The 27,848-nt window shown below is 41.9% G+C and overlaps 1 protein-coding gene across 1 annotated transcript in view; it reads left to right on the forward strand.

Annotated features, from left to right (window-relative positions):
• Positions 1-27,848, forward strand: part of LOC134585305 (E3 ubiquitin-protein ligase RNF213-like) — a 203,694-nt gene that overhangs the window by 37,689 nt on the left and 138,157 nt on the right. Inside the window, exons 6-10 of the mRNA XM_063440726.1 lie at positions 8,891-9,009; positions 22,742-22,849; positions 25,193-25,251; positions 26,826-26,967; positions 27,526-27,661. Of these exons, the coding sequence (XP_063296796.1) occupies positions 8,891-9,009; positions 22,742-22,849; positions 25,193-25,251; positions 26,826-26,967; positions 27,526-27,661 (564 nt within the window). The remainder of the gene's footprint in view (positions 1-8,890; positions 9,010-22,741; positions 22,850-25,192; positions 25,252-26,825; positions 26,968-27,525; positions 27,662-27,848) is intronic.

Raw genomic sequence — 27,848 nt, forward strand, 5'->3', positions numbered from 1 at the left:
TGTGCGGTATTTCGATGGTGGTCTGACATGCCTAAGGTTACCCCTAGCCATTCGTCTCTGGACAGCCTGATGGTTAGAGGCTAGTTACTTGCTTGGCGGGAGGGGTGTGCTTTATGTGTGTGTAGAGATAAAATAAAATAAATAAATAGAAGGGGGGGGGGGGGACTGTGGACTCTTCGTTGGTTGGAATAAAAGTCCTGATAGACAGTTCGGTTATGGTGTCTAGTTAGCCACGTGGCTGAACATAGATAAGGTTATCTCAGTTCCTGTCGTGGTTTAGGTATTCGGGGGCTGCAGGCTCTTCATCGCTGGTCCGGTGGAAGTGCTAGCTGTTTGGTCCCTGGTTGCGTTGTGGTTGTCTTCTGTAGTGTGGTGTGGCCCCGTTTGGAGTCCCAGTGCAGTCAGGAAGGCCGGAGCTCCCATCGGGGAGGTGAGGTTGTGAGTGGCCCTTACATGATGGACGAGTAAAGAGACGGTGTTGCCCCATTTGTATGGTATGTTTGCTTTACGTAGGGTAGTCGTCACAGCACCAAAGGTTTTACGTCTGAGCAGTCTGGCTCTGGTGAGGTCTTGAAAAAAATTTAAGTTTTGCATCCTCGAATTCTAGTGGCGTTTTGCCCTTCAAGGCAGTCATTATTTGAATCTTGTCATGTATGGTGACACAGCGTAAGATGACATCTTACGGGGGTATCGTGTGTGATGCGGACAGAGCTTGTTACACGATATATACCGTCCAGAGTGATTTTCTTTGCTACTGAGTGTGACAGGATCATTGTCAGGAGGCGTCGCGTATAGTGCGGCAGTTCTTCAGTGGTGATGGTGTTGGGTATGCCGCGGATTTTTATGTGTGTTCGCCGCTGTCTGTCTTCGAGGGATATTATTTGGGCTGCTAGTACTTGCTGTTCTGTGTGTAGCTGTTGAAGTCAGTCTTTCAGGGTGGACATATTGTTCTGCACTCCTGCTATGTCTGTTTCTGTGGTTGTGATTCGGTCTGTGACTGTTTGCATATCTCTTTTGATCAGGGCTATGTCAGCAGCCAGTAGCCTCTGTATGTCTGCCAGGAGCACTTTTAGATCCCCTTTAGTGGTGGGGGCTGTGTCCTCTGGCGATGTCTGGGGTTTAGTAAGCCCAACCTGGGGGTGCTGTGTGTCTGGGGTCGTCCTTCCTTCTATTTCTGGGATGGAGGCCATTTTTGGCGTGTGGTCCGCTTGCATTGGCGCGGCTTGTGCTGGTCTCAGGAGCATTTCCCCAATGTCCCTACCTTGGGTGCTGACGCCTGCTGTAGGTTTAGGAGTGCGGCGGCCCATGGTAGCTTAGAGTGGGGCTCATACCACTCTACATTTGTTAGTTGCATTCTTAAAGAGACCGTTTATCTTAGTTTATATTTTAATAATTGTATTGCACTAGGAGTGCTTTCTCTGTTCCCTCCCCCCTACTTTTGTCTCCTTAACTACATATATCAACTGTACAGTGTAACAGGCTATAAGTATACACACATATACACCTGGGCTTGTAGACACCCTATGAGGGATCACACTTGCTTGCACTGTATCATCTGTTTGTAAATACTTCTCAACACTTGAGGGGTTCTATACATATGTATGCGCACCATAACCTTTCTGTTCTTAGAGAAGTAGCCACAAGGATGCAAAGGGGTTTCTTGACTCTCCCTCTGGGAGAGAACAGCCCCCACTCCTGTCTCGGATGCATCAACCTCCAGTATGAAAGGTTTGCATCCTGAAAGTTGTCAGGATGTATCAATATGTCAGCGAAGGCAAACCTTTTTGAGAATTTCAAAAGCTTCTGTAGCCTCCGTAGACCATATCGTACTGCTAGCCCCCTTGCGTGTCATATTGGTGATGGGGGCTATTACAGAAGAAAATCCCTTGATAAATCTTCTGTAATAATTGGCAAAACCAATGAACCTCTAAATGGCCTTTAACCCATTAGGCAATGGCCACTGTAGATCAGACTCCAGTTTTTGAGGATCCATCTGAAACCCTGAAGCAGAAATATTATATCCCAAAACTGTACTTCTGACTGATCAAATATGCATTTTTCTAATTTACAATAAAGTTGGTTTTCCAACAAGGTTTGCAAAACTTGTTTAACATGATTGTGGTGAGTTTGAAGGTCAGGGGAATAAATAAGGATGTCATCCAGATAGACTAAAACAAACGAGTAAATATAATCCCTGAGTACGTCATTAATAAAATCTTGGAAAACAGCTGGAGCATTGCACAGCCCGAATGGCATCACTAGATATTCTTAGTGTCCACTTCTGGTGTTAAATGCAGTTTTCCATTCATGGTTTTCCTTAATTCTCACTAAATTGTAAGCGCTTCGGAGGTCAAGCTTAGTAAATATTTTAGCGCCCTTGAGTCTGTCAAATAACTCAGCAATAAGGGGAATGGGGTAGGCGTTCTTAATGGTGATTTTGTTCAGTGCCCTGTAATCGATACATGGGCGCAACTCACCATCCTTTTTAGATCCATAAAAGAATCCTGCACCAGCAGGCGAGGACGATTTGCGTATATGGCCTTTACTCAGTGAGTCCTTAATATATTCCTCCATTATTCTACTCTCCTGTGGGGACAGAGCATAGACTGCTCCTGTAAGTGAAGATTTCCTGCGTCAGTAATTTTCCTTTATGTCATGCCATGGACTTCTAAGCAATTTGGAACTCTCTGCATTTCTCCTTGTCCCGAAACCAGCTGGTGAGGAGTCCCCAATGAATGAGACAAGACAATGTCAGGTTCAAAGTGACTTATGAGCCGTTTAACCCCTTAAGGACCAAACTTCTGGAATAAAAGGGAATCATGACATGGTTAACAAGTTAAATACAGCAGGAAACAGGGGTGGTCGTTACAAGCATTATCCAATCTTAATAAAATCATTTATCTTATCTTAACATCTTAACCTATAGCAAGATTGGAGGTGTATCTTCCTGTTCGGGCCTTGCTCAAAGCTAAATTTCACTATAACCACGCACTCCAAAGTAATATGCATGCGCACTAAGAATTAAAGATATTTACTACGCAGTTCTGAATTACACATTACTATGCAGTTATGATAAAAGGAAGAAAACCAGGAAATAAGGCCTACAAACAGAAACATACACCTGTTACTTGTTACATGATGTTCTACATCACTTGTCTAGGGGTATATCCACTACGCATTGGATATAGATAAAGTACATTATTTCAAATAGCTGACATGTTAACTAATTTTAAACAGACTGGCCAGCTGGTCATCTGTAGCTTAAGCCTTGGGTCAATATAGGCAAAGTGTATTATTCCCAACAGCTCCCTTAGGAGGCATAGCGCCAGGTAGTAAGTTTATAGAACAGTCATATGGTCTGTGAGGAGGTAAAGTATTAGACTGAGCTTTGCTGAATATTTCCTTAATGCCTCAGCATTGTTTGAGACTTCGGGGGTTTGAGATGTACTAGTGGGTAATTCAATAGTGACCACTCTTTGCAATATGCAATATGCACCTTTTAATCACAATCCTTACCCCATTCCAATATTTCCCAATTAGATCAGTCAATATGAGGGTTATGCTTGCTAAGCCAAGGAAAGCCTAATATGATAGGACAAGAAGGAGATGCAATAACCTGAAAAGTTATATCTCCCTTATGTAAGGCACCAATAGACATATTAATGGGTAAGGTTTTGTGGGTAATCAATGGTTGTGAGAGTGGTCTCCCATCTATAGCTTTAACAGCTAGAGGTGATAGTCTCTCCTTGATAGGTATAGCATTGCCTATACAAATTGAACATCAATGAAGTTTCCATCAGAACCTGAATCCATCAGGGCTTTGCATGAAAAGTTATTTTTGTCAAAGGTGATCGGAATATCAAGGATAAATCTATTTTTATTGTTTTCAGAGGATGTCTCCATTACAGACCTGTGCCCTTAAGGTGCTTAGGTGCTGTAGTTTTCCAGACGTGTGGGACAATTGCGTCTCATATATCCTTTTCTTCCGCAGTATAGACAGAGGCCTTCTTTTCTCCTATATTGTCTTTCTGCTTCCGACAGTCTAGTGACCCCCAACTGCATGGGTTCGGTTTCGGACTGTACAGGAAGTTCAGAGACAATTGGTCTGAAGAAATGGGGTGCTAAAGGCATAGTCATGTGTCTGGTCTTGTTTCTAGTAGCTTCTCTAGTTCTCAATCTATTATCAATTTGCATGACAAATGTGATAAACTCATTAAGCTTCTTGGGTAGGTCTTTGGCGGCAATCTCATCTAGCATAGTTTCAGATAGTCTCTTTTTAAATGCAGAGATTAACCCACTGTCCAGTATACCTCGGAAGCCAAGGAACGAAATTATATGGCATACTCCGGTTCCCTTGTCTGATGTGTATCAGGGCATTGGAGGTGTTATCCATTCTGCCTAATGGTTCAAACGTAAGTTTAAATTCCGTGAGGAATTCCTGGTAATTGTGTGCCACACTCCTATTACTCTCCCATAATGGATTGGCCCAAACTAAAGCTTAACCTTTTAGTTGATTCATCAGGTAACCAATTTTATCTCTGTCTGTGGGAAAAGATCCCAGTGAGGCCTCAAAATGATACTCTATTTGGTTAAGGAATCCCAGTCATTCTTGAATATTAGAGAAGAAAATCTTAAACAAATATTGGTACATTTTACAAAAAGATAATATATTGAGAGATATTATTCCTAATAGACCTACAATTATATATAAACGAGCAGCTAATCTTAAAAATAAGCTGGCCCCTAGTCTCCTTCCCGTATATCCTTCATCCACAGCTGGCTCTTTTCTACAACCTGTAAAGGGCTTTTATTGCTGTGGACATTGTTCTACGTGCAAATATCAAAAGAGAAAGATTATTAATTTTACAAGTACTCAAACCACTAAAACATATCTTATTAAGAAACACATCCAATGTTCGACCACCTTTGTGATCTATTTACTTCAATGTGGGTGCGGAGCCCAATATGTGGGCCGCACCACTAGAAAACTTCACATTAGACTTTTAGAACACTTTAATAACATCAAAAAGGGTAAACTCGATCATAGTGTTCCAAAACATTGCAGTACGTGTCCACTTTTTCGGTGGGAAAATTTCCAAGCCTTTGGCATAGAACATGTCACTTTAGGATGTAGGGGAGGAGATAAACTTCAAGAACTAATTCGCCAAGAAGCTTTCTGGATATACACTTTAAGAACATTACACTGTGGTCTTAATGCTGAAATAGACCTACAGGGTCTTATCTAGCATTCTATTAGAATACTATATTAGATTTGATTTTTTATCATTTTTTAGATATGGTAATTTTCTTCTTTCTCTCATTTGTATCAATATATTACTACTCATTTTACTATATTATTGTATTAATATTTGGTTTTGTTGCTATCATCTTTGATAGTACTATTTTTGCTGTATTTTAATTTCTATATTTTATTTTTTATATATATATATAGGTATGTTTAATATAATACCTTAGCCTTTAAATACATGTTTAAAATAATGCCTTTGTCTTTAAATATACATCCATCTATTCTGGTTACGATATAATAGCCATATTCATTTGTTATTGGCTTCATATATACTCTTTTATATCTATTCTAGTTGCTGTTCGCTTAAATAGTTTTTTCATAGTATGTTGATCGTAGTATTCACCTATATGGCGACATGTTCGCCTGTTGTGTACACTTTCTCTTTATTTAGACCTCACGCATGCGCACTAACGCGCCCGATTCTCGAGCGCATAGAACTTCGTCTCTCCACGCATGCGCAATTTGGAAGACGGACGATACAGGAAGTTCCCTCTTGCGTTCCAATCTGGAACGCACGCTGCCGGTGAACGGCATGAAAGAAGATTGCGACGGGTATAAGAAGCTCCTCCGGACGAATTTCTACATATCCCTGAAGAAGTCCTTTACTTACCTGGACGAAACGCGTTGGATATTGGACTTTACTGCTTGTTATTTTAATTTTAATTTTATTGTATGCTGATTTATTGTTCCTGCTCTCTACTACTTCGAATTGGATTTGTGCTGTCTACTTCTACACTGCCATCCAGTTCCACTGAGAGTGGAGATATGCCTACTACCATTTTATGTCTGTAAGTGCTCCCAATAAATATTTTTTTGTACTATTTTATACATACTTCACCATGTATGGCTCTTTTTATCCATTTCTTTAAGACATACTTCGTTTTTGATCTACTATCAAGACATACATTCATATACCCCAGGGGGGTGAGAGGCCTGATTTGCATTTTCGTTTGTGAGTTTAATATCTAGCTTTACACTCCCACTATTTTACTTAAACTGTATAACGCTATGATATATATTTTTATTATTTCAGATTGCACTATATTCTTATATTGAATATTCATATTCTGGATATATTCTCCAGGTTGTATTGATTACATGCTTATTTGAAGGTGTTTTCCACTTTTTTTCTCTGGTTTATCACTTTGGGTGCTAGTGAGGTTCACCTGGAACCCCTTCAATTCAGCAGATTGATTAATCAAGTTTAGTTGGTATACTACTGTTTTTTTATTCTTGAATATTACCATCAAAATGCAGGGTAGGAGATAGAGAGATAGTAGTTGCCTTATGGACTATAGGTGAAGGTACACTAGGCAGAGGTGAGGCAGTAGGAGAGACCGCAGGTTGCAGATGCGCTGTTCGGGTAAAAAGCGTACTGAAGGCCTGGGCAAATTGATCCATGCAGTGATCATTCTCTTCTAGTTTCCTTTCGCAAGCAGCTATGTGCTGACACAATTCTACAGGATCTATGGCCATGTCGTAATGTCAGGATTACTATATGATCTTACACAAGTGACTAGAGTTGAGCGAACCCAGACTGTAAAGTTCGGGTTCGTACCGAACATTATGGTTTTTGGACCCCGAACACAGACATATCAGTGTATGTTCGGGTTGGAGTTCGGTGTTCGGCGATTTAATGGCGCGTTTTGAAAGGCTGCAGGGCAGCCAATCAACAAGCGTTTGACTCGTGTGCCCTTAGAAGCCATCACAGCCAGGCCTACTAATGGCATGGCTGTGATTGGCCAGTGCAGCATGTGACCCAGCCTCTATATATAAGCTGGAGTCATGTAGCGCCGCACGTCACATGAGCTCTTATTAGTGTAGGGACAGGATGCTGCAGCTGTGAGGGACAGATTAGGAAAGAATTTTGGTGTTGAATCTACAGCAATTATTTTTCTGGGTGCTATACTACATTTTTGTACCCTGCCCTGAGCCGAGTGCCACAGAGACTGCATGTGTGCCAGGGACATTACTTTAATCCTGTTCTGGTAGCTCAGTGGGAAACATCTAGGCATTTTTAAATACTGCAATTATTTTGGTGCTAAATAGTACATTTGCGTACTGCATTTCTTGCAGTCCAATAAAAATCTTAAATACTACTGTTATATTGTTGGTTTAAAAAAATCTAACTTTTTGGTGCTAAATAGTACATTTGCGGCGTGCGGTGCACTTCATACTGAGAGTCAAATAGAACCGTCAAATACTGTGGTTACAGCGCATCTTTAAACATTCACATTTTTTTAGATGCTAATTAGTACATTTGGGGCCTGCACTTCATATCTGAGAGTCAAATAGAACTGTCAAATACTGTGCTTACCTTGCAGTTTTAAACATTCAAATTTTTAAGGTGCTAAATAGTACATTTGGGGCCTGCACTTCATATCTGAGAGTCAAATAGAACCGTCAAATACTGCTATGACATAGCAGTTTTAAAAATTCAAATTCTTTAGGTGCCTGCAATTTGGGGCCTGCACTTCATATTTAGAAATATAAAAAATTCTTCGAGGGGTTCCAATGGGCCACACCACAATGCCAGCACATCGTCGATATATCGCCACCATTTGACAATGTATTTTTTAAACAATTCATTCTGATATATAACATTTTCTTCAAGTTTGGCCATGTATATGCCGGCATATGTGAAGGGCAACATTGGAACCCATCAAAGTACCCTTAGCCTGAACAAAGAACTCATCTCCAAAAGAGAAATAGCTTTCCGTCATAACAAATCTAAGTAATTGTAAAAGGAACGACAAAGACGGGTCTTTGAAGCCTAATGTTTCAAAGGCCTCACCCATCGCTATTATCCCTTCATCATGGGGAATGGAAGTATACAAATTAGTGACATCGAAGGTCACCAGTGTCAAATTTTGTGCATTTTCATTTGTTTTGATCTTCTCAAGCACCTCAAACGTAGCTTTAACATGAGATTTAATTTGATTCAAAAAAGGTCTTGATATTTGATCTAAAAATTTAGCAAGTGGGGACAAGAGGGACCCTATACCCACCACTATTGGCCGTCCAGGAGGATTGATAAAAGACTTATGAATCTTTGGCAAGATATACAGTGTGAGGATAACAGGAGAAGGAACAGTAAGATACTTAAATAACTGTTTATCAATAATTAAATCATCACATGCCATTTTTAAAGATAAATCAATTTTCCTCTTCAAATCTAATGTAGGATCAACTGAGTTTTTTTTTTTTATAAGTATCAATATCTCCAAGTTGTCTTACTATCTCTTTAATATAGTCACTTTTATTTAACACAACAATTGTGTGAGTTGCTGGTTCTCATTTCTACTGTTTTGCTGATGATCTCTGGGCTGGGATGTTTCCCATGGGCCTTCCAAAGCTACATGAATGTTTTTCATTTTATAACCTACTGCAATTACCTTTTTCTCATCTTTAGTAACCTTCTATAAATAATATTTCATTGTGGATTGAGTTTCTAAACACATTGCTTTTCTTCTAGTTCTCTGAAAACCAGCCTACTGGCAGCCTCCACTGACACCCTTCTGACGGTTTGATTAGTTTATATATTTATTTCTGAGTTGCCTTTTTGTGGTTTACTCTTGACAGGTATGCTACGCTAAATGAAATTAACAAGGTGAATCACAAGGAAGTTTCCGTGCTTGTCTGTTTTATCACCAAACTCGCCAGAATGCAAGGTGGAACATCATATGATGGTTTCTGTGGAGGTAGGACGAAACTTTCCTTTCCTTTAAAGGGACACTATAGTCACCAAAACAACTTTAGCTTAATGAAGCAGTTTTGGTGTATAGATCATGCCCCTGCAGTCTTACTGCTCAGTTTGCAGCCATTTACGAGTTAAATCACTTTGTTTTGTTTATTAACCCTAGTCACACCTCCCTGCACGTGACTTGCACAGTGTTCCTGAACACTTCCTGTAAAGAGTCATCTAATGTTTATCCTTCATTGCAAGTTCTGTTTAACCCCTTAAGGACTGAACTGTTTTTGAGATGTTGTACATTTGCGACCAGGCATCTTTTTACACTTTTGTGGTGTTTGTGTTTAGCTGTAATTTTCCGCTCTCTCATTTACTGTTCCCATACAAATTATATATTGTTTTTTTCAGGACAAAAGGGGCTTTCTTTACATACCATTATTTATATCATCTCATGTAATTTAATTTTTAAAAAATGAAAAAATTTGATGAAAAATTGAAAAAAATACGTTTTTTGACTTTTATGTGAAAAATCTTTTACTCATCTACAAAAGCGAATGAAAAAAACTGCTAAATAGATTCAAAATTTTGTCCTGAGTTTAAAAATACCCAGTGTTTACATTCTTTTTGCTATTTTTTTGCATGTTATAGGGCTATAAGTACAAGTAGGATATTGCGGTTTCAAAACATAAATTTTTAAAATGTATCAATAGTGACATTGTAACACTATTATCTGTCATAAATCGCTGAATAACACCCCACATGTATATATTTTTTTTAAAGTAGACAACCCAGGGTATTCAATATGGGGTATGTCCAGACTTTTTTAGTAGCCAGTTAGTCGCAAACACTGGCCAAAGTTAGCGTTCATATTTGTTTGTGTGTGAAAAAAGTAAAAAACTAAATTGAACGCTAATTTTGGCCAGTGTTTGTGACTAAGTGGTTACTAAAAAAGACTGGACATACCCCATTTGCAATACCTTGGGTTGTCTTCTTTTGCAAATGGTATGCCATCATGGGGGTAATTCTCATTCCTGGGCTACCATACGCTCTCAAAGGCAACGTAACCAACCTGGCCATTTTCAATGTAAAAATATTTGACCCATATATTTGACCCTGTAACTTTCAAAAACGCTATAAAACCTGTACATGGGGGTACTGTTATACTCAGGAGACTTTGCTGAACACAAATATTAGTGTTTCAAAACTGGAAAATGTATCACAACAATTATATCATCAGTAAAAGTGCTGTTTGTGTGTGAAAAATGCAAAAAAAGTCACTTTCACTGACAATATCATCGCTGTGATATGTTTTACTGTTTTGAATCATTAATATTTGTGTTCAGCGAAGTCTCCCGAGTAAAACAGTACCCCCCATGTACAGGTTTTAGGGTGTCGTAGAACGTTACAGGGTAAAATACAGTGATAGCAAATTAAATTCTCTGGACTTTCGGCCTGGGTTGGCAGGCAGGTCCCTTAAATTGCAATCAATAAAATAACTTAATTATGTAAAAATATTACATAAATACGCACGTAGAATTTAAATATAAATGCATATTTATATATTTGAAGTCTACGTGTATATTTATATAATTATTTATGTAATTTTGTATATGGACATATGAATAGTTCGTATTCTTTTAATTTATTTATATATACATAGATATATATACAATTTCATTCTAAGTGTATTTTGATATAAATATATATATATATTAATATCAAAATACAGTTAGAATAAAATTTCGTATAAATATAATTATGTTTATTATTATTTTTACATGTTTAATTTAATTTAAATTACTTATTATTTGTATTTTATAATATATATATATACAATATATATAGTTATTATATATATATTATATATATACGTGTGTAATTTAATTATAAGTGTATTTTTATATTAATATATGTACATATTAATATAAAAATACACTTAGCATGACATTATATATATGATATATAGACATGTATTATATAGGTATAATATATGTCTATATATCATATATATATACACATATATAATAATTTTTTTTTTTATTAACTTTAACTTTAATTTTTTTATGATTTTACACATGCAGGGAGACTGCCTGTCAGCACAGACAGTCCCCCTGCAGGCAGACACTAGGACACCTATTGTGACCATGTGGTCGCCCTTTTGAGCGATCACATGGCCACAGGGGTCCTAATTCGCCATGGGGAGACTGTCTGGGCTGCAGGCAGTCTCCCCACAACGGGAGCACCGCTGATCGCCGGGGGAAAAATGCCGATGACGGTCCTGAACCGTCGTCCGTCCTTAAGGGATTAATTTAGATTTTCCCCACGTGTAGCGGCGGAACTGCCGCCGGTGCAGTTGCACCGGGGCCCCCTCCTTCAGGGGCCCGGTCAGCGCTGTGGCCGTGGTATAGCGCGACTGGGCCCCTTTAAAAAAAAAAAAAAAAAAAAAATGCTGCTGCAGCGCAAGTGCTGCTGGGAGGAAGTGGTCACTTCCTCCCAGCTGACTCCGCGCAGGAGGAGCGCGTGCCCGGCAATGAAAAGGGAGAGCCGCGCCGACTCCCAGTCCCATCAGTCCCAGCCACCCTCCTGCAAAGACAAGGTAAGAAACAGGAGGGTGCCTGAAAAATGAGCTGTGTGTGTGTGTGTCTGTCTGTATGTCTGTCTGTCTGTATGTATGTCTATGTATGTTTATGTATGTATGTATGTATGTATGTCTGTCTGTCTGTATGCATGCCATTATGTATGTATGGATGTCTATGTATGTATGTATGCCAGTATGAATGTATGTCTGCATGTCTGTATGCATGTATGTGTATCTGTATGCATGTCATTATGTGTGTATGAATGTCAGTGTATGTATGTCTGCATGTCATTATGAATGTGTGTATATCTGTCTGTCTGTATGAATGTATGTATGCCAGTATGCATGTCTGTATGCATGTATGTCTATCTGTATGCATGTCATTATGTGTGTATGAATGTCAGTATATATGTATGTCTGCATGTCATTATGAATGTGTCTGTGTCTGTATGTCCTTATGCATGTGTGTCTGTATGTATGTTAGTACAATGCATCCAAACATTCAGTGTCTCCTCCCTCTGCATGCAGACACTGAACTTTCCTCATAGAGATTCATTGATTCAATTCATCTCTATGAGGAGGTGCTGATGTATAGCTTGGAGGAAAGACGAGACAGGGGGGATATGATAGAAACATTTAAATACATAAAGGGAATCAACACAGTAAAGGAGGAGACTATATTTAAAAGAAGAAAAACTACCACAACAAGAGGACATAGTCTTAAATTAGAGGGACAAAGGTTTAAAAATAATACCAGGAAGTATTACTTTACTGAGAGGGTAGTGGATGCATGGAATAGCCTTCCAGCTGAAGTGGTAGAGGTTAACACAGTAAAGGAGTTTAAGCATGCGTGCGATAGGCATAAGGTTATCCTAACTATAAGATAAGGCCAGAGACTAATGAAAGTATTTAGAAAATTGGGCAGACTAGATGGGCCGAATGGTTCTTATCTGCCGTCACCTTCTATGATTGGCCAGGGCTGTGTTTGAATCATGCTGGCTCTGCCACTGATCTGCCTCTTTGTCAGTCTCAGCCAATCCTATGGGGAAGCGTTGTGATTGGATCAGTCCACCACTTCTTATGATGTCAGCATACAGCTTGTTTTTCTGAGGCAAACATGCAGATCTACAGCTTCAGGCTTGAATACAGAAAGATTTTGCTATATTTGTGGAGGCATGAGGGGCCCAGGGGGGCTAGACGGTGGTTTTAACCTGTTTATGATCCAGCATGTAAGAACAGTTATGAATATAGGGAGTTGTTGATAATGTGAGAGATTTGATAATGTTCTGTCTCCAGATATGATGCAAAATTTGCCCTTGCTTCTTGGACTAATGTGGACTACTACAAATAATGATAAATTCTTACCAATTTGCCAAGACCCATCATTGATATTTGAGGTTTGTCTTAAGGAGTTCCAATTTAGTTTTTAAATACTGTGTTTGGATAAGCACAGAATGCATGAGTTTCCTATGTGTGTACTCGGTGGCACTTTATTCGTTTTATTACATACACATTTTGAATACTGGGTAGGACCCATTGTGCCACAGAACAGCTTGGATTATGTGTGACATGGATTCAACAACGTGCTTAGAGATTCTGGTTTACGTCATGATAGCTTCACACAGTTATTGCAGTTTAATCCACTGGATATTCATGCTGCACATTACCTGTGACACCACATCCCAAAGGTGATCTATTGGACTGAGATCTGGTGACTGTGGAGGCCTTAAGAGGCAGTTATTCCAGGCAATTACACGGTGTTCCACCGCCCGAGACAAGAACGCAAGGGAGGTGGGAAGAGATTTCTTCAGGAACTCTCAGGCCTTTTGGCTGGCTTAATTCTTGAACACACCAGATGGCTTATATTGGGAGATTTCAACACTTGGATTGATGACGCCCAATCCCTGCTTCGGCAGGATCTCCTCAGCTTGATGAGTGCACTCGGTTTCAGACAAATCGTCGCCACTTCCACCCACGGAAAAGGTCATACACTTGATCTAGTGTTCCAGTCTGGACTAGAAGTGTCACCAGTAACTGTAAATCTAGTTGTTTGGTCAGACCACCACTCCATTCACTTCTCCATTGTATCACAATCAGCCAGACCCCAGCCTCAGACCCTGGTCAAACACTGCTCATTAAAAGGGGTGACGCCATTGGATGTAACATCACATATGGATCTAAGTTAACTAATGGGAAGCTGTGACGACCCCAGCTCCTTAGTCCTACTCTACAACAAAACCCATGAGAAATACCATTGAAAGCATTGCACCAACACGCATACACACTGTCAAAACCCACAACAATGCACCGTGGTTTGATAGCACCATCAGAGAAATAAAGAGAACAGGCCATAAACTCAAGAGAAACTGACACAGGACACATGATCCATAGGATAAAGCCTCTTGAATATCAATTCAAGATAACTTAGAAAAAAATCTAGATTTTTATCATGCAAAATTGCACTCTCCCACAGTAGACCCAGGCAACTGTTTTGCACAGAAGAAAGGCTCTGCAAACCAGCATGCATATCCCCACCAACTTTTCTCAGGATAAGTGTGAAGCATTTGCGATTTTCTTTAGAGACAAGATTTCCTCAATCCGGGCCTCTATCACAGCAGGCCAAACAGTTACACATCAGAACCACTACAATGGAATGCCAGAATGCCCCAGTTTATGGTCCACATTTACAAACGTAGATATAAAGGGAGTTAAAAGAACCATGCAAAAGTTACACCCTACTACGTGTGACTTAGACCCTGCTCCAACTCAGCTCATATCTACATGGATTGAAACACTCGCCACAGCCCTCACAAAAATAGTGCAGTGTTCACTACAAAAATGAGACTTCCCAGATCTTCTAAAAGAAGCTGTGGTAAAACCACACCTAAAGAACCCTTTATTAGACCCAGACTACATGGCTAATTACAGACAAGTATCTAACCTTCAATTTCTGGGGGAAATAATTGAAAAAGTAGTGGCAACTCAACTGGAGGCCCATATATCAAGCTTGAACATCTTTGATCCTTTCCGGATCAGGTTTCAGATGCCGCCACAGCACTGAAGCAGCTCTAGTCCGAGTGCTAAATGATCTCCTTATGGCGAGAGAGAAAGGTGATTACTCCATCCTAATCCTCTTGGATCTCTCAGCTGCATTTGACACCATTAACCATAGGATTTTAATAGAGCGCTTGCAGCACATCTGTGGTCTAGGAGGCACAGTCCTTAACTGGTTTAAGTCTTTCCTCACTGGTAGATCACAGAGAGTAACATCAGGATCAAGCTCATTAGGACCAACAGAACTGGCCTGCGGAGTTCCACAAGGATCCATCTCGTCTCCCATGCTATTCACAATTTACTTGCTACCACTGGGGGACATCATTAGGCGACATGGCCTAAGGTATTATTGTTACACTGATGACACACAATTCTACTTCTCCTTTGCTCCAGATACCACAACATGCCGCATCAACAGTTGCTTAGCAGACCTCATAGAATGGATGAATGCTAGTTAGCTTAAAGTGAACCTAGGCAAAACAGAGATTCTCTTGGTGAGGGGACGACTGGCAACAAAAGTATCCCATGATCACCCAACTGGCCTGGAGCTTGGAGGCTCTGAACTCATCAGTTCATCAAAGGTACGAAACCTCTGTGTGCTGATTAACTCTGGACTATCCTCTGTAATAAAATCTGCCTACTTTCATCGGAAACACATAGCCAGGACAAAACACTTAATTCCACCGGATGATATGCCAACATTAATCCATGGATTTGTATCCTCTTGGCTAGATTACTGCAATGTACTTCACTTGGGTCTCCCAGAAAAAGAACTCCATTGCCTTCAGACTTTACAAAATGCAGCAGCCAGACTACGGACCAATAAAACTCGCTCCTGCCACATAATACTTGTTCTCCACTCCCTGCATTGGCTTCCAATTAAATGGCAAACATATTTTAAAATTGGCCTTGCTAACCTTCAAAGCATCAAGGCCCACGGTACCTGAAAGAGCTCCTGACACCCTACATTCCATCCCGTTCACTTCAGTAAGCCAGCAAAACCCTCCTGTCAGTGCCAAGAATAAATGTAGAAAAATAATCCAGGCATTCCAAGATGTTCCACAAAAGTAGGCAATTTTATTAGACCCAAGCATCAAAGAACAACGTTTCGACCCCTTAGGGGTTTGAAACATTGTTCTTTGGTGCTTGGGTCCAATAAAATTGCCTACTTTTGTGGAACATCTTGGAGTGCCTGGATTATTTTTCTACATTTAAGTTGATATTTGGTCCCTTTGGTACTGGGGCTGATCCAGTTTCTTGCACCCAGGATTCTAGGACGAGGGTTTGAGTGCATTTCCATCACCTATACAGTGCCAAGAATAAATCAGACTCTGGTTCCAGGGCATTCAGTCACGCTGCCCCTACCTTCTGGAACTCTTTACTAGGCGTAATCAGAGAGGCACCGTCCTTACAGACTTAAAAAAAAAAAGCTAAAGACCTCTTCCATCAGGCATTCAGTCCGCTCAGCTGACCTTCAGAAACTCCTAATTTTTATGTCTTTGTTTGTATACTTGTAAAGTGCTTTGAGTCTCACAGGGAGAAAAGTGCTATAAAAATTGCAAATTATTATATATTGTGGCGGAACCAGCCTTGCCACTGGGCATTGGAGAAGACTGATTGCCAGCCTCCTGCCCTGTGACAATGGCCCCATGTTGAAATGCTTGATTTTCCCCTGCAAAGACCCGAAAGCCGGTACTTTTCCTATTTGAACAGTGATACCCCAGATAGCTATGCCATGGAGCCCATTCGTATAACGAAAGACTATGTGAAAGACTTTGGCTCCATGGCAGTTGAACTGTATGTATGTGATCTGAGCGCCATTCAGTAATAATGTGCCCTCAGATCTAAGCTATCTGGGGATATGTTGAATGTACCTGTTTTATGCAATACTGCACAGTTATATATATTTATGTATGTTATTGTCTTTTGCTACCATGTGGCTAATGGAGTTTTGCCTCTGTCCTTGGAGATAATTGGATTACTTCCCAATTATCTCCAGGATAGAAGACTCGGTGGAACCGGTTTTGGGCAGAAAAGCCATGCTTCATTTGGTCACAAAGGACTTGATCTAACTTTTGACCCACTGGGCCAATTTGTATGATTTTGACGTATGTTTGTATTTGGAGTATGCTGATTTCATGTGAATGTGATGCATACTTTTAAAGTTATGAATATTGTGTAAAACTGTATTTTCCTGCCTGTGATAATTACATTAACCCATTGTGTAAGGTAATTGTATCACAGGCAGAGGGGAGGATTTTGTGTGGGAGTGTCTGAGTGTATTGTACGTGTTTATTGGTTGTTTTACAAAACCCTGTGGGTGGTACTAATGTGTAAGAATGTGTACAGTATATAAGAACAATACACCCTGGCAGTTCTACTTCACCCTCAATTTGGAGTCCTGCCTCTTATTGGGGGAATCTGCTACAAGGGATTGCTATGCTCTGCATATTCCCTTGCTATAATCACTCCTAAGCTCTTTTAAGAGCTTGTTCCTGCCTTGCTCTCTGAAGGAGTCTACGGTGGTTATGGTGTCGGCTGGAGTGCTTGGAGACCTCAGGAAGCGCTAGGAGCATCCTTCAACGGAGGTATCCAGTCGGGGGGTGCCCGTCGATCCGTTACATATATTATTATTAAGAGTACACTGAACCGAATGTCACATCAGTGGAACCAGCTTGTGATGACGTGTGCTTTGTAACATGGAATCAGAAAGTAGAAGTAAGGTACACTGGTCATAAAGAGATACAATAATACAGGGAAATGGTCAGCACCAATCCTCAAGTAGCCTGTGACATTTAAACTATGGTTATTAGGTAATAAGGGCTTATTGTGTACTGAAAAAATAATCATGTTTCTTCCCCAAATGACCATCCTGCCATCCTTTAAAGCAGGGCTTCCCAAACTTTTATGGTCCGAGACCCACTTTTCAAAACGGTAATTGTTTGAGACGCACTTGCTTTTAATGCATATTTTAAGAAGTGAACACCATGGCAATAAGCTTTAGACGCATACAATTGGCACACCATAGCAATCCGCTTTAGATGCACACAATTGGCACACCATGACCATTACTTTTAGAGAAATAAAATTGGCACACCATGGCAAACAGCTTTAGATGCATACAATTGGCACACCGTGGCAATCAGTTTTAGAGACATATAATTGGAACATCATGGCAGCTTTAAATACATAAACTTGGCACACCATGGCAATCAACTTTAGATGCATAAACTTGGTATATCATGGCAATCACTTTCAGATGCATAAACTTGGCGCATCATGGCAATAAGCTTCAGAGGCATATAATTGGCACACCATGGCAATCAGTTTTAAAAGCATATACCGGTAATTGGCACACCATGGCAATCAGCTTTAGATGCATAAAATTGGCATAACATGGCAGTTATAGAGGCATAATTTTGATATATCATGGCAGATTTAGAGGCAGAAACTTTACACATCATGACAATCAGTTTTAGAAACATAGAATTGCTTGCTCACAGAGTCAGAATCAGAAGTGCTGTGTCCTGCTCTTTCATTCAGGCACCTCACGTTGATTATCCCAGTGGTAGAACTAATGTAGAGAGGACCCTGGTGCAAGTTTGTTTTCTGAGCCCCCATCTAGTGAAAGTGTAGCCAAAAGGTAGATCTCCATCTGTCGGAGAACTTCAACAATGCTATGCCAGATGGAGATCTACCATTTGCACATCATTGCAGGGTTATATTTGTGAGCAGTGTTTGAATGTAAGCATGTTTTTGTATTAAGTATATGTGTGCATGTATGGGTGTATTTGTATATACTGTTGCTATTGGAATGTAGTGGTGTTTATAAAATATACATATACACAATGTGTGTTTGAATGTAAGCATGTTTTTTTGTATGGAGTATGTGTACAGTGTATATACACACACACAGCGATACGCACATTGACACCTAGTTTCCCCCACACAGATACAGACACTCATGTACACAAATACACACAGACACACAAATACACACACTGACACAAAAGGACACGCAGAGACAGGAGGTGAGGGTGACAGTGTGGGAGGGAGTGTGTGTACTGGTAACAGTGTGGGGGGCAGGGTGAGAAAGGGTTACAGTGGGCGGGCAGAGAGAAAGGGTTACAGTGGGCAGTCAGGGGGAGAAAGGGTTACAGTGGGCAGGCAGGGGGAGAAAGGGTTTCAGTGTGGGCAGGCAGGGGGAGAAAAGGCGACAGCGGTGGGGCACGGGGAGAAAAGGTTACAGTGCGGGGAGGGGGGAGAGGGGCAGGGAGAGAAGGTGTTACAGTGTGGGGAGAGGGGCAGGGAGAGAAGGAGTGTCGGGGGAGGGGCAGGGAGAGAAGGGGTTACAGTGGGGGGGTAGGCAGAGAAGGGTTTACAGTAGGGGGGGGGCAGGGAGTGAAAGGGTTACGTGGGGGGGGGGCAGGGCCAGAAGGGGTTACAGTGTGGGGAGGAAGTGAAGGGGTTACAGTGGGGGAAGGGAGTGAAGGGGTTACAGTGGGGGCAGAGACAGAAGGGGTTACAGTGTGGGGAGGGGGGCAGGGAGTGAAGGTGTTACAGTGGGGGGGGGCAGAGAAGGGGTTGCAGTGGGGGAGGGGGCAGGGAGAGAAGGGGTTACAGTGGGGGGGTAGGCAGAGAAGGGGTTACAGTGGGGGGAGGGGGGAAGGGAGAGAAGGGGTTACAGTGTGGGGAGAGGGTCAGGGAGAGAAGGGGTTACAGTGTGGGGAGAGGGGCAGGGAGAGAAGGGGTTACAGTGGGGGGTAGGCAGAGAATGGGTTACAGTGGGGGGAGGGAGTGAAGGGGTTACAGTGGGGGCAGAGACAGAAGGGGTTACAGTGTGGGGAGGGGGGCAGGGAGTGAAGGGGTTACAGTGGGGGGGAGGCACAGAAAGGGTTACAGTGGGGGGGAGACAGAGAAAGGGTTACAGTGGGGGAGGGGCAGGGAGAGAAGGGGTTACAGTGTGGGCAGGGAGCAAAGGGGTTACATGGGGGGTGGGAGGGGGCAAGGAGAAAAGGGGTTACATGGGGGGTGCAGGGTTTTATGGCTGTGTCCTACATTTTAATAAATTCCCTGGTGGTCCAGTGGGGTAACTCTCCCGTCTGCAGCTCCGCCGAGTGCAGAGCTGCAGACCGTGTAATAAAAGTCTTGCAAGCTCCCAGAGTGTTGCCATAGTAATGCTCTTGGTGCTCGCGAGACTTCTATCACACGGTCTGCAGCTCTGCACCCGGTGGAGCTGCAGATCGGAGGTGCCGGGCAGACTGATTGGAGGGAGGCCGGCGGCATACAGGGCATGCCTGGTGTCGGGCCCGCGGTCACTGACCGAGAGCCCGACTAATCAGTCTGCCTGCCTGACTAGCCGGCGGCCCTGCATGTGTGGGTCAGCGCGACCCACTGGGAATCGCCCTGCGACCAACCAGTGGGTCGCGACCCACACTTTGTGAACTGCTGCTTTAAAGCATTGAGTTGCTGCCACATGATTTCCTGATTAGATATGTGTCCAGTGTAGCTAATATATGGACTATTGTGTGTGTCTTATTGTTAGGGACCAGGAACCAGACAGAGACAGAACTAGATGCAAAAACACTTTTATTAATAAATAGAAAATAAAATAATAACCAAAAGCAAAGTCCAGGAGGCAAGCAGGGGTCAGGCACCAAAGTGGGTAGTCAGACGAGCCAGGATCAGGAGAACGGAGAGCAGCAAAGTCAGGAACCAGGAACAAGGAGTTTTCTGGGAAACAGAAAACCACACAAGGGCAAGGAGGTACTGGAAATTGCTGCTTAAATATACTGCACTGATTAGCAGCAGGGCTGGTTACTACTATCAGGTGAGTAACCGTGGCAACATACTTAGGGCCTAGTGGGCCTGGTGCTGACAATTATGTTGGGCCTAATTACAGAATCTTATCGACCAAAAACACTAAAACAGTCATACCTCCCAAGCGTCATGTATCTGATGGAGATGGAAACTCATAGGATGCAGCTATAAGAAAACACATACCCTATGCTAATCACTCTCTAATTTATGCTTTCATCTTTCAAGTAAGTCCATAACCCCTAACAGCAGTGTCCAGTGAACCAGGAAGTCAGTGGGCGGGGTAGAAGGGTGGGCCACTGGTGCGAATCACGTGACCAGAACTGCCAAAAGGCTTGAACATGCCCATAAAGGGAGCATGTCTGTCCAAAGAATTTGAAGGACAGCCTGGCATGAATGCATGTCAGGCTGCATGCCAACATGCAGGCTGTCCAACTAAGGGCATAATATGCAGGCAGCACCCTGAGCTTGGCATAAATGCGTCTAATGATGCATTCGCTCCATGCCAGAGTATGTGAAGAGTAGTTAGGGTTGCCACCTTTCTTGGAAAAAATATCAGCCTTAATCATTTGTATAATTAATTAGTTAAGCATGACATCACATGGAGTGACATAAGAGAAAATTCTGTAAAATCACCAACAAACTACTCACAGTTTGATTCTGCTGTATAGATTCCCAGTGTCTCAGTGTCCCTATGTATCACAGTGTCAGTGTCCCCATGTTGCCCAGTCCCCTAGTCTACCAGTGTCTCAGTGTCCCCATTTCTCTCAGTGTTCCCATGTCACTAGGATACTAGGGGACACAGTGAGACACAGGGACACTGTGAGACCCGAGGACACTGAGACACATGGGGCCACTTCTGGATACAGACATGGGCACACTGGGAGACATGGAGACACTAGGGACACAGAGACATGGGAACACTGAAACATTTGGGGGCACTAAGACACTAGGGACATAGAGAGACATTGGAACAGACACTGTGAGACTAGGGGACACTGGGAGACATGGGGACACTGGCTGGGAGACAGACACTTGGGGACACTGGGAGACGTGGGGACAGTTGTGGACATAGACATGGGGACACTGGGTCATTTAGGGACACTGGGAGAAATGGGGACACTAGGCACACAGAGGCTTGAAGACACTGAGGACACTGGCTGGGAGACATGGGACACTGAGACACTAGGGACACTGACTGGGGGACACTGGGAGACATGGGGACATATTGTCTCCGTGTCCCAATGTCTGTGTCTCCCAATGTCCCTATGTCTCACAGCGTTCCCATGTGTCTCAGCGTCCCCATGTCTCCCAGTGTCCCCTAGTGTCTCAGTATCCCCATGTTTTCCAGTGTCCCCAAGTGTCCCTTCTGCCTTTCACCCCATCCCTCACTTACCTGAGCTTTACAGCTGCTATCTGGACTCTGTGCTGTGTTGCTGCTCCCCCACGGATCAGTGAGTAGTAGAGAGAGGCAGGGATATGCTGTAACTTCCTATCCCTGCCTCTCTCCACACACACAGTGTGCTGGTATTGCAGAGTAATCTCCATTTATACGGAGAAAAATACCTGCATTTGAAGAAAGTACAGGGCGCCACAGTCACTATGTGGGTGATATCATAAATAAGGGTTAAGACACAAGGAAATGTGACAATAGTAGAAAAACAAATAGTAAAGTTTATTGAAAAATCTCAACACACAATGTGTGCAATAAAAATATATATATATAAAAGCCACAAATAGGCTAAAAACCCATAGGTATAGCTGCTCAATATAACATAGTACTCTGTAAGGTAAGAAGAACAAAAAGTGCAAATGCTAAGGTGCAGAACAAACACAGTAAAAAGACATATAGCCTATCATTAGTATAAGTGGATAACACTCAGCCAAAATTGAAATTGCACAAGCCAACCAAATAACCAAAGTACATAGAAAAAATAAACTGCTGATACCAGGTGTGGTACCAAATGCTTTTATAATGTAGCATTTTACATTTATATAAAAGTGAATATTTAACAGTGAATAAGGCCCTGCTCAAACAAATGGGAATTGATGTAGGTGGCTGTATATTGTTAGGTGTCTTGCCCAACGACACTTACCGGTGTGGTGGTTTGACCAAGATCCTAACTTGGGTTCCCCAGTTCTAAGACAGTGATGTTACCACTGCTCTTAGCAGCCAAATGCATTTGTTTCAGATGATACTTACTGTAAAAAACGATTTTAGAGGATGTATTGAGATTCCAATCATTCTCTTGGGTCAATAGCTGCTAACTAATCCATTATCTATCGCTGTTAGGACTCTGGAGGTCAATACATATTGATGATCTGAGAAAATCTAAGGATATGGTGTCGGATATTACTGCCTTACAGAATCTCACCATAAGCCAACTCTTCCAAGTCAAAGGTGAGAGCATGGAGATTAGTCTTATTTCACATGTAAAAAGATTTACACATGTAAAAGATTTACTTGACTTTTTGGTTTATCTGAGCATGTTCATTGCGATTTTAAAAGTAAACTGCTAAAATATTCAGATTTGTGTTGTTCAGATCGGTTTTTAGTCATCCTATGGAGAAACATTTTTTTTAGCTTTATTTTATTTATGGTATGGGGGTGAACCAGCACAACAAAGGTTATGAAAACACTGCTTTTACTTTCTTACTCATCTGTACTGGGGTTTGCATTGTTATGATTGAAAATATAATTTTTATTAATCACATTCCAATCCTGCTTAAAGTGACATTCTAAGCCCCAAGTTAAATCACTTTGTTTATGCAACTCTAGTCACAGTCTCTCCCATCTCTGATAGTGGGTACCTTAAACTATTTGTAAAAGAAGGGGCGGAGCCTAACTGCCGAGCCGAGAGGACGCAACTCGCCATAGCTCTGGCAAAAAAGCGACAAAACTAGGGTATATACCGCTCGAAACTAGCCCATCCACAACCAGGCCACTCAACAGAGGCTGGAGGGACACCCGGTGAACATTTTGCGGAACATTTTGAACCGCAACAAGGGTGTTAACTCCGACATCGGCGGCACCGCAAACCGCGGCCTACCACACGTGCGCAGACGGGAGGCGGCCGACCCCGCTGCTCAGGTACTTGGAGGCTTAACGGCCAGTGTAGATCCCACCAGAGACCACCCCCCCCCCCCCACGCCAGTAAGGGTAATTGCTGGCACCCTTAACAACCCACAGCAACTATGGGGCGCAAACACAAGAGACAGATGCAGATAGAAAGACAAGCACTTCAGGATATAAGGCTATCCTTTGAGAGGGCACCCTTGCCAGCACCCGCAAGGGCGGCACAGGCACCCGAACATTATAGTGAGCAAGAGGCCTCAGATGACTATCCTGAAGAGGGAGACTCAAGTAACTCTCCTCACCCAGCTGGTGTATACCTTCAAGCGGACTCAGACGAAGATTCATCCCCATCCACAAAGGGGGACATTAAAAGGTTATTAGTGGACCTAAGAGAAGTGTGGAAGTCAGACCTCCAAGAAACACAAACTGACGTAAAGGCCCTGCAGCATAAAGTGTCAGCGGTTGAGGTCAGAGAACAGGCTCGGGACACTCAACTAAAGACAACTGCACAACAGGTGGATGGTCTCGCCTCACAGGTCAAGCAACTACAAAAAATGGTGACCACACTGGAGTCCCGGCACCGGCGACGAAATGCACGCCTGAGAGGCATACCTGAACAGGTAGAGGGGGGGACGACATACTGCCATATGTCCACAAGCTGATTACCTCACTGGGAGTTCAAAAGGCTACAGAAACCCCATGCATCCTGGCTGCTTTTCGGGTGCGCAAAGCTGCAGCGGCACCAGCGGACGCACCGAGAGACGTTATTGTAACAACCAGAGACATTGCGGTGCGGTCCGCCATCCTGAACAAATCCAGAACAATGGGTCAAGTACATTTTGAGGGTCATACCCTATCCATCTACAGTGACCTCCCATTCCCAGTCCTAGCAGAAAGAAGGCAGCTGGCACAGGTGGCTAAAAAGCTGCGAAACTGCTCAGTCAAGTACCGCTGGAATGCAGAAGGCTCCCTGGCCGTCGTGCAAGGCACGGAAATACTCACCCTGACATCCTCGGATAACCCAGAGACACTCTATCATAAACTAGGCCTATCAGCCACCAGCGCATCGGAGGAGGCAAACGGGGCAGATACACCACGTGAGAAAAGAGCCTCAGGAGGAGCGAACCAGCGGAGCAGCCTGACTAAAAGACACGTACCTACCGTCAGAGACAGTTCGGACACTCCATAGCGGTTACTAATGGACTGACTATATGCTATTCCTGCTGCCCTGGGTGTTATAAACGCAGTTGCCCTTTACCTATATGGTCAATCACTACACCTAACCTCTAGACAAATACTATCGTTTTTGAATGATGACTTCCATTTGTCTTTTGTCCCTATTCTTCATCTTTTGCTGGTATAACTGTTTGCTGGACCATATTTAGCCTTACAATACTCTCTAATTGTTTATTCCTCGCATGTAATGGCACAGATGTATACATGCGTATAACTCTAATAAAATATAAAAAAAAAAAAAAAAATATTTGTAAAAAAAAATATTTCCTGCCAATACCCTTAAAATACCTTCCCTCCAAATTCAGTTGATCTCCTTACCAAATAGTATCATCATCAAAAGGTTTTTTGTTTTTTTTTAATTATTTAGTTAACACGATTTTCAAAGTCTTACCGACGCTTTTTTAATTTTTTTTCATTATTTTTTTTTTATAGAAGTTGGAAACCAACATGAGATTACTGAAGGGGAGATTGATGAGGATGAGCCCAGTGAGGTAATGGTCTGTGTGGCAAACTCAGTAATAGACTGTTACATGCTATCAGGATTGGTGTAAGCAATAATAAGAACTAGTGCAGGAAAAGGCCTAAAGGGACTCGTCCACTAGGCAATCAATGCTAGAGATGTTGAAGACGCAGCTGTGGTATCTCCATTGCCCAGCCCTGTATGTTAGATTGGTGCTAGAAACTACAGATATCATAGACCTTAATATAGGCTGGGTCACTAATAAATGCTCACAGTGAGAAATCATGTATAAAAGAAAGGTGGAATATAGGTAGTTCATTATATCAGAGCAGGCTAGATTTTACCAGTATGCTCTCAGAATTTATTCTTCGCAAAACAAAGACCTATAAAGGAAGGACAAAAACAAGATATCCAATACTCTGTCCCTTTTAAAGTGGTTTAGGATCTAATGGGTGCTCTGGCACGTATATGCACTAACATCTAGCACACTTGTACTTAAGCAACTGAGCTATCGTGCACTTATAATGTTAAAGCACTGTGCATGCGCACAGACACTACAATCCTTTAATCATGTAAACATACACTGAACAAAATTATAAATGGAACACTTTTGTTTTTGCCCCCATTTTGCATGAGCTGAACTCAAAGATCTAAGACTTTTTTTATGTACACAAAAGGCCATCTTGATATGCCACACCAGTGAGGTGGATGAATTATCTGGCAAGGAGAAGTGCTCACTAACACAGATTTAGACAGATTTGTGAACAATATTTGAGAGAAATAGGCCTTTTGTGTACATAGAAAAAGTCTTAGATCTTTGAATTCAGCTCATGAAAAATGGGGGCAAAAATAAGTGTTGCGTTTATAATTTTGTTCAGTGTATTAAACGAAAGAACCATTTTACCTAGTGTGAACCAAAATACATGTACTTACTCCGCTGTATACATATTTCATACGTAAATATGAAAATAAGATAAGTTTTTTTTTTTTTTTTATCTCACTGAAAATATTGATTGCACATTACTCCAACCCTTTAGGTCAGTTTATGTTTTTGGTGTTAAAACGCCCTACTGTGCATTGCCAATCGCCACTCCTTAAAACAAAAAATAAGAGTTTAAACTTATCTGTATTCGGGCACCAAGCAAAGCTCCTGGAGCCCATCTCCCTTTTGCAAAGTGTCTGTTAAGTCTGACATCAGCAGATGCCTCACACAGTCCAACACAGGCTTCTCATAGAGTATCCTGTGATTGGACACTTTCATTGGCCCAGAGCGCATACACTCTGAGGAGCGAAGATAGAGAGGGATCTTCAATTTAAAAAATAGCTAAAAATTGATATATGTAGTGGTGGGAGGGAGCAAAGTTTCCCCTTGCTGGTGACCTGTCTGTAAGAGAGAAGATTGGTAAAGCTGTTTCAGCATGCTGATGGCAAACATAAAATATGTCAATAATTGATATCTGGCAGTGCCGCCAAAGTCACAAGTGCCAATATCTTTGGATGTGCAGAGTTTCAATCAGAAACACTGCCCATACAGACTTCAAGTCAAGTGGTCATGGTGGTTCGAGTAACTCTTCAATACTGTTGGTATTTTTGTTTTATTTACAGGTATTAGACAGTACTACTCTTATCCGGAGCTGCGTGCAGAATTCTATAGGAATGCTTAGGGATGGCCAGAGCAGTGTGAGTCGCAGTACAAAAAGAGTGGACATACTGATACAGCTATTGAGCACAGAAGGAGACTTAAATGGTATGTCTTGTTTTATATTTCATCTGACAGAGATTCTAGGATAACCTGTGATAATTCAGACAGTAGGCTGCATACACATTAGGATTTGGATGGTAACATAGTAGTAATTTGTCCATACCTGACAACTTTCTGAGACAAGCCATGATGTCTGTGAGTGAGCCTTTTGCAAAGTGTCTGTTAAGTCAGTCTATGTGCACTATTCACTTATAAATGGAGAGCAGGCCCTGAGCTTGCAATTCATGGAGGCGGGGACTAGCACCCAGCGGACCCCAGGTAAGAAATCAAGTTGTGAAAATAACTATTTGACTCTTTACAATGGAGGGGCACCAGGGCTGTCTTGGCACCATAACTACAACCACTTGGCAAACATGATAAAATAGCAATGCAATAGGAAATGCTTATTGCATGTATCATGCCACAGTTCCTGAGGGATTGTCAGTCATGTCAGATTGGTTTTCCTTGATGACTCCTTTAATCTTTCAAGTACTATGTAAAGGAAAATTGTAATATTATTGTGATTGATAATGCATTCTGGGTATTGTGTTTCTGTCTCCACAGCTTCCTTCTTAAAGGTGTTAAAGGTTCGTCTTCATAATATACTGAAAACTCAGGAAGAGAATTCATACAATCCACAAACGTGGGTAGTGCGAGTGGCCTCAAATCTAAAAGCATTGCAGGAAGCTGGAACGTTCAGGTAAAACAAGTGAATTGCCTGTCAGTATAAACTTTGTCCCAGAGTGCTGGGACAAAAGTTGAACGGTGGGGTTAACCCTTTAGTAAAATCAATTGAGAAAAACAGGGGGAGAAATATTAAAACAATAACATACATAAATATTGGAATACAAAATCTAATATGGGGGTCGGGGCCAGGCCATCATGGT

This window comes from Pelobates fuscus, unplaced genomic scaffold, assembly GCF_036172605.1.
Source record: "Pelobates fuscus isolate aPelFus1 unplaced genomic scaffold, aPelFus1.pri H_1, whole genome shotgun sequence".
Classification (NCBI taxonomy): Eukaryota; Metazoa; Chordata; class Amphibia; order Anura; family Pelobatidae; genus Pelobates; species Pelobates fuscus.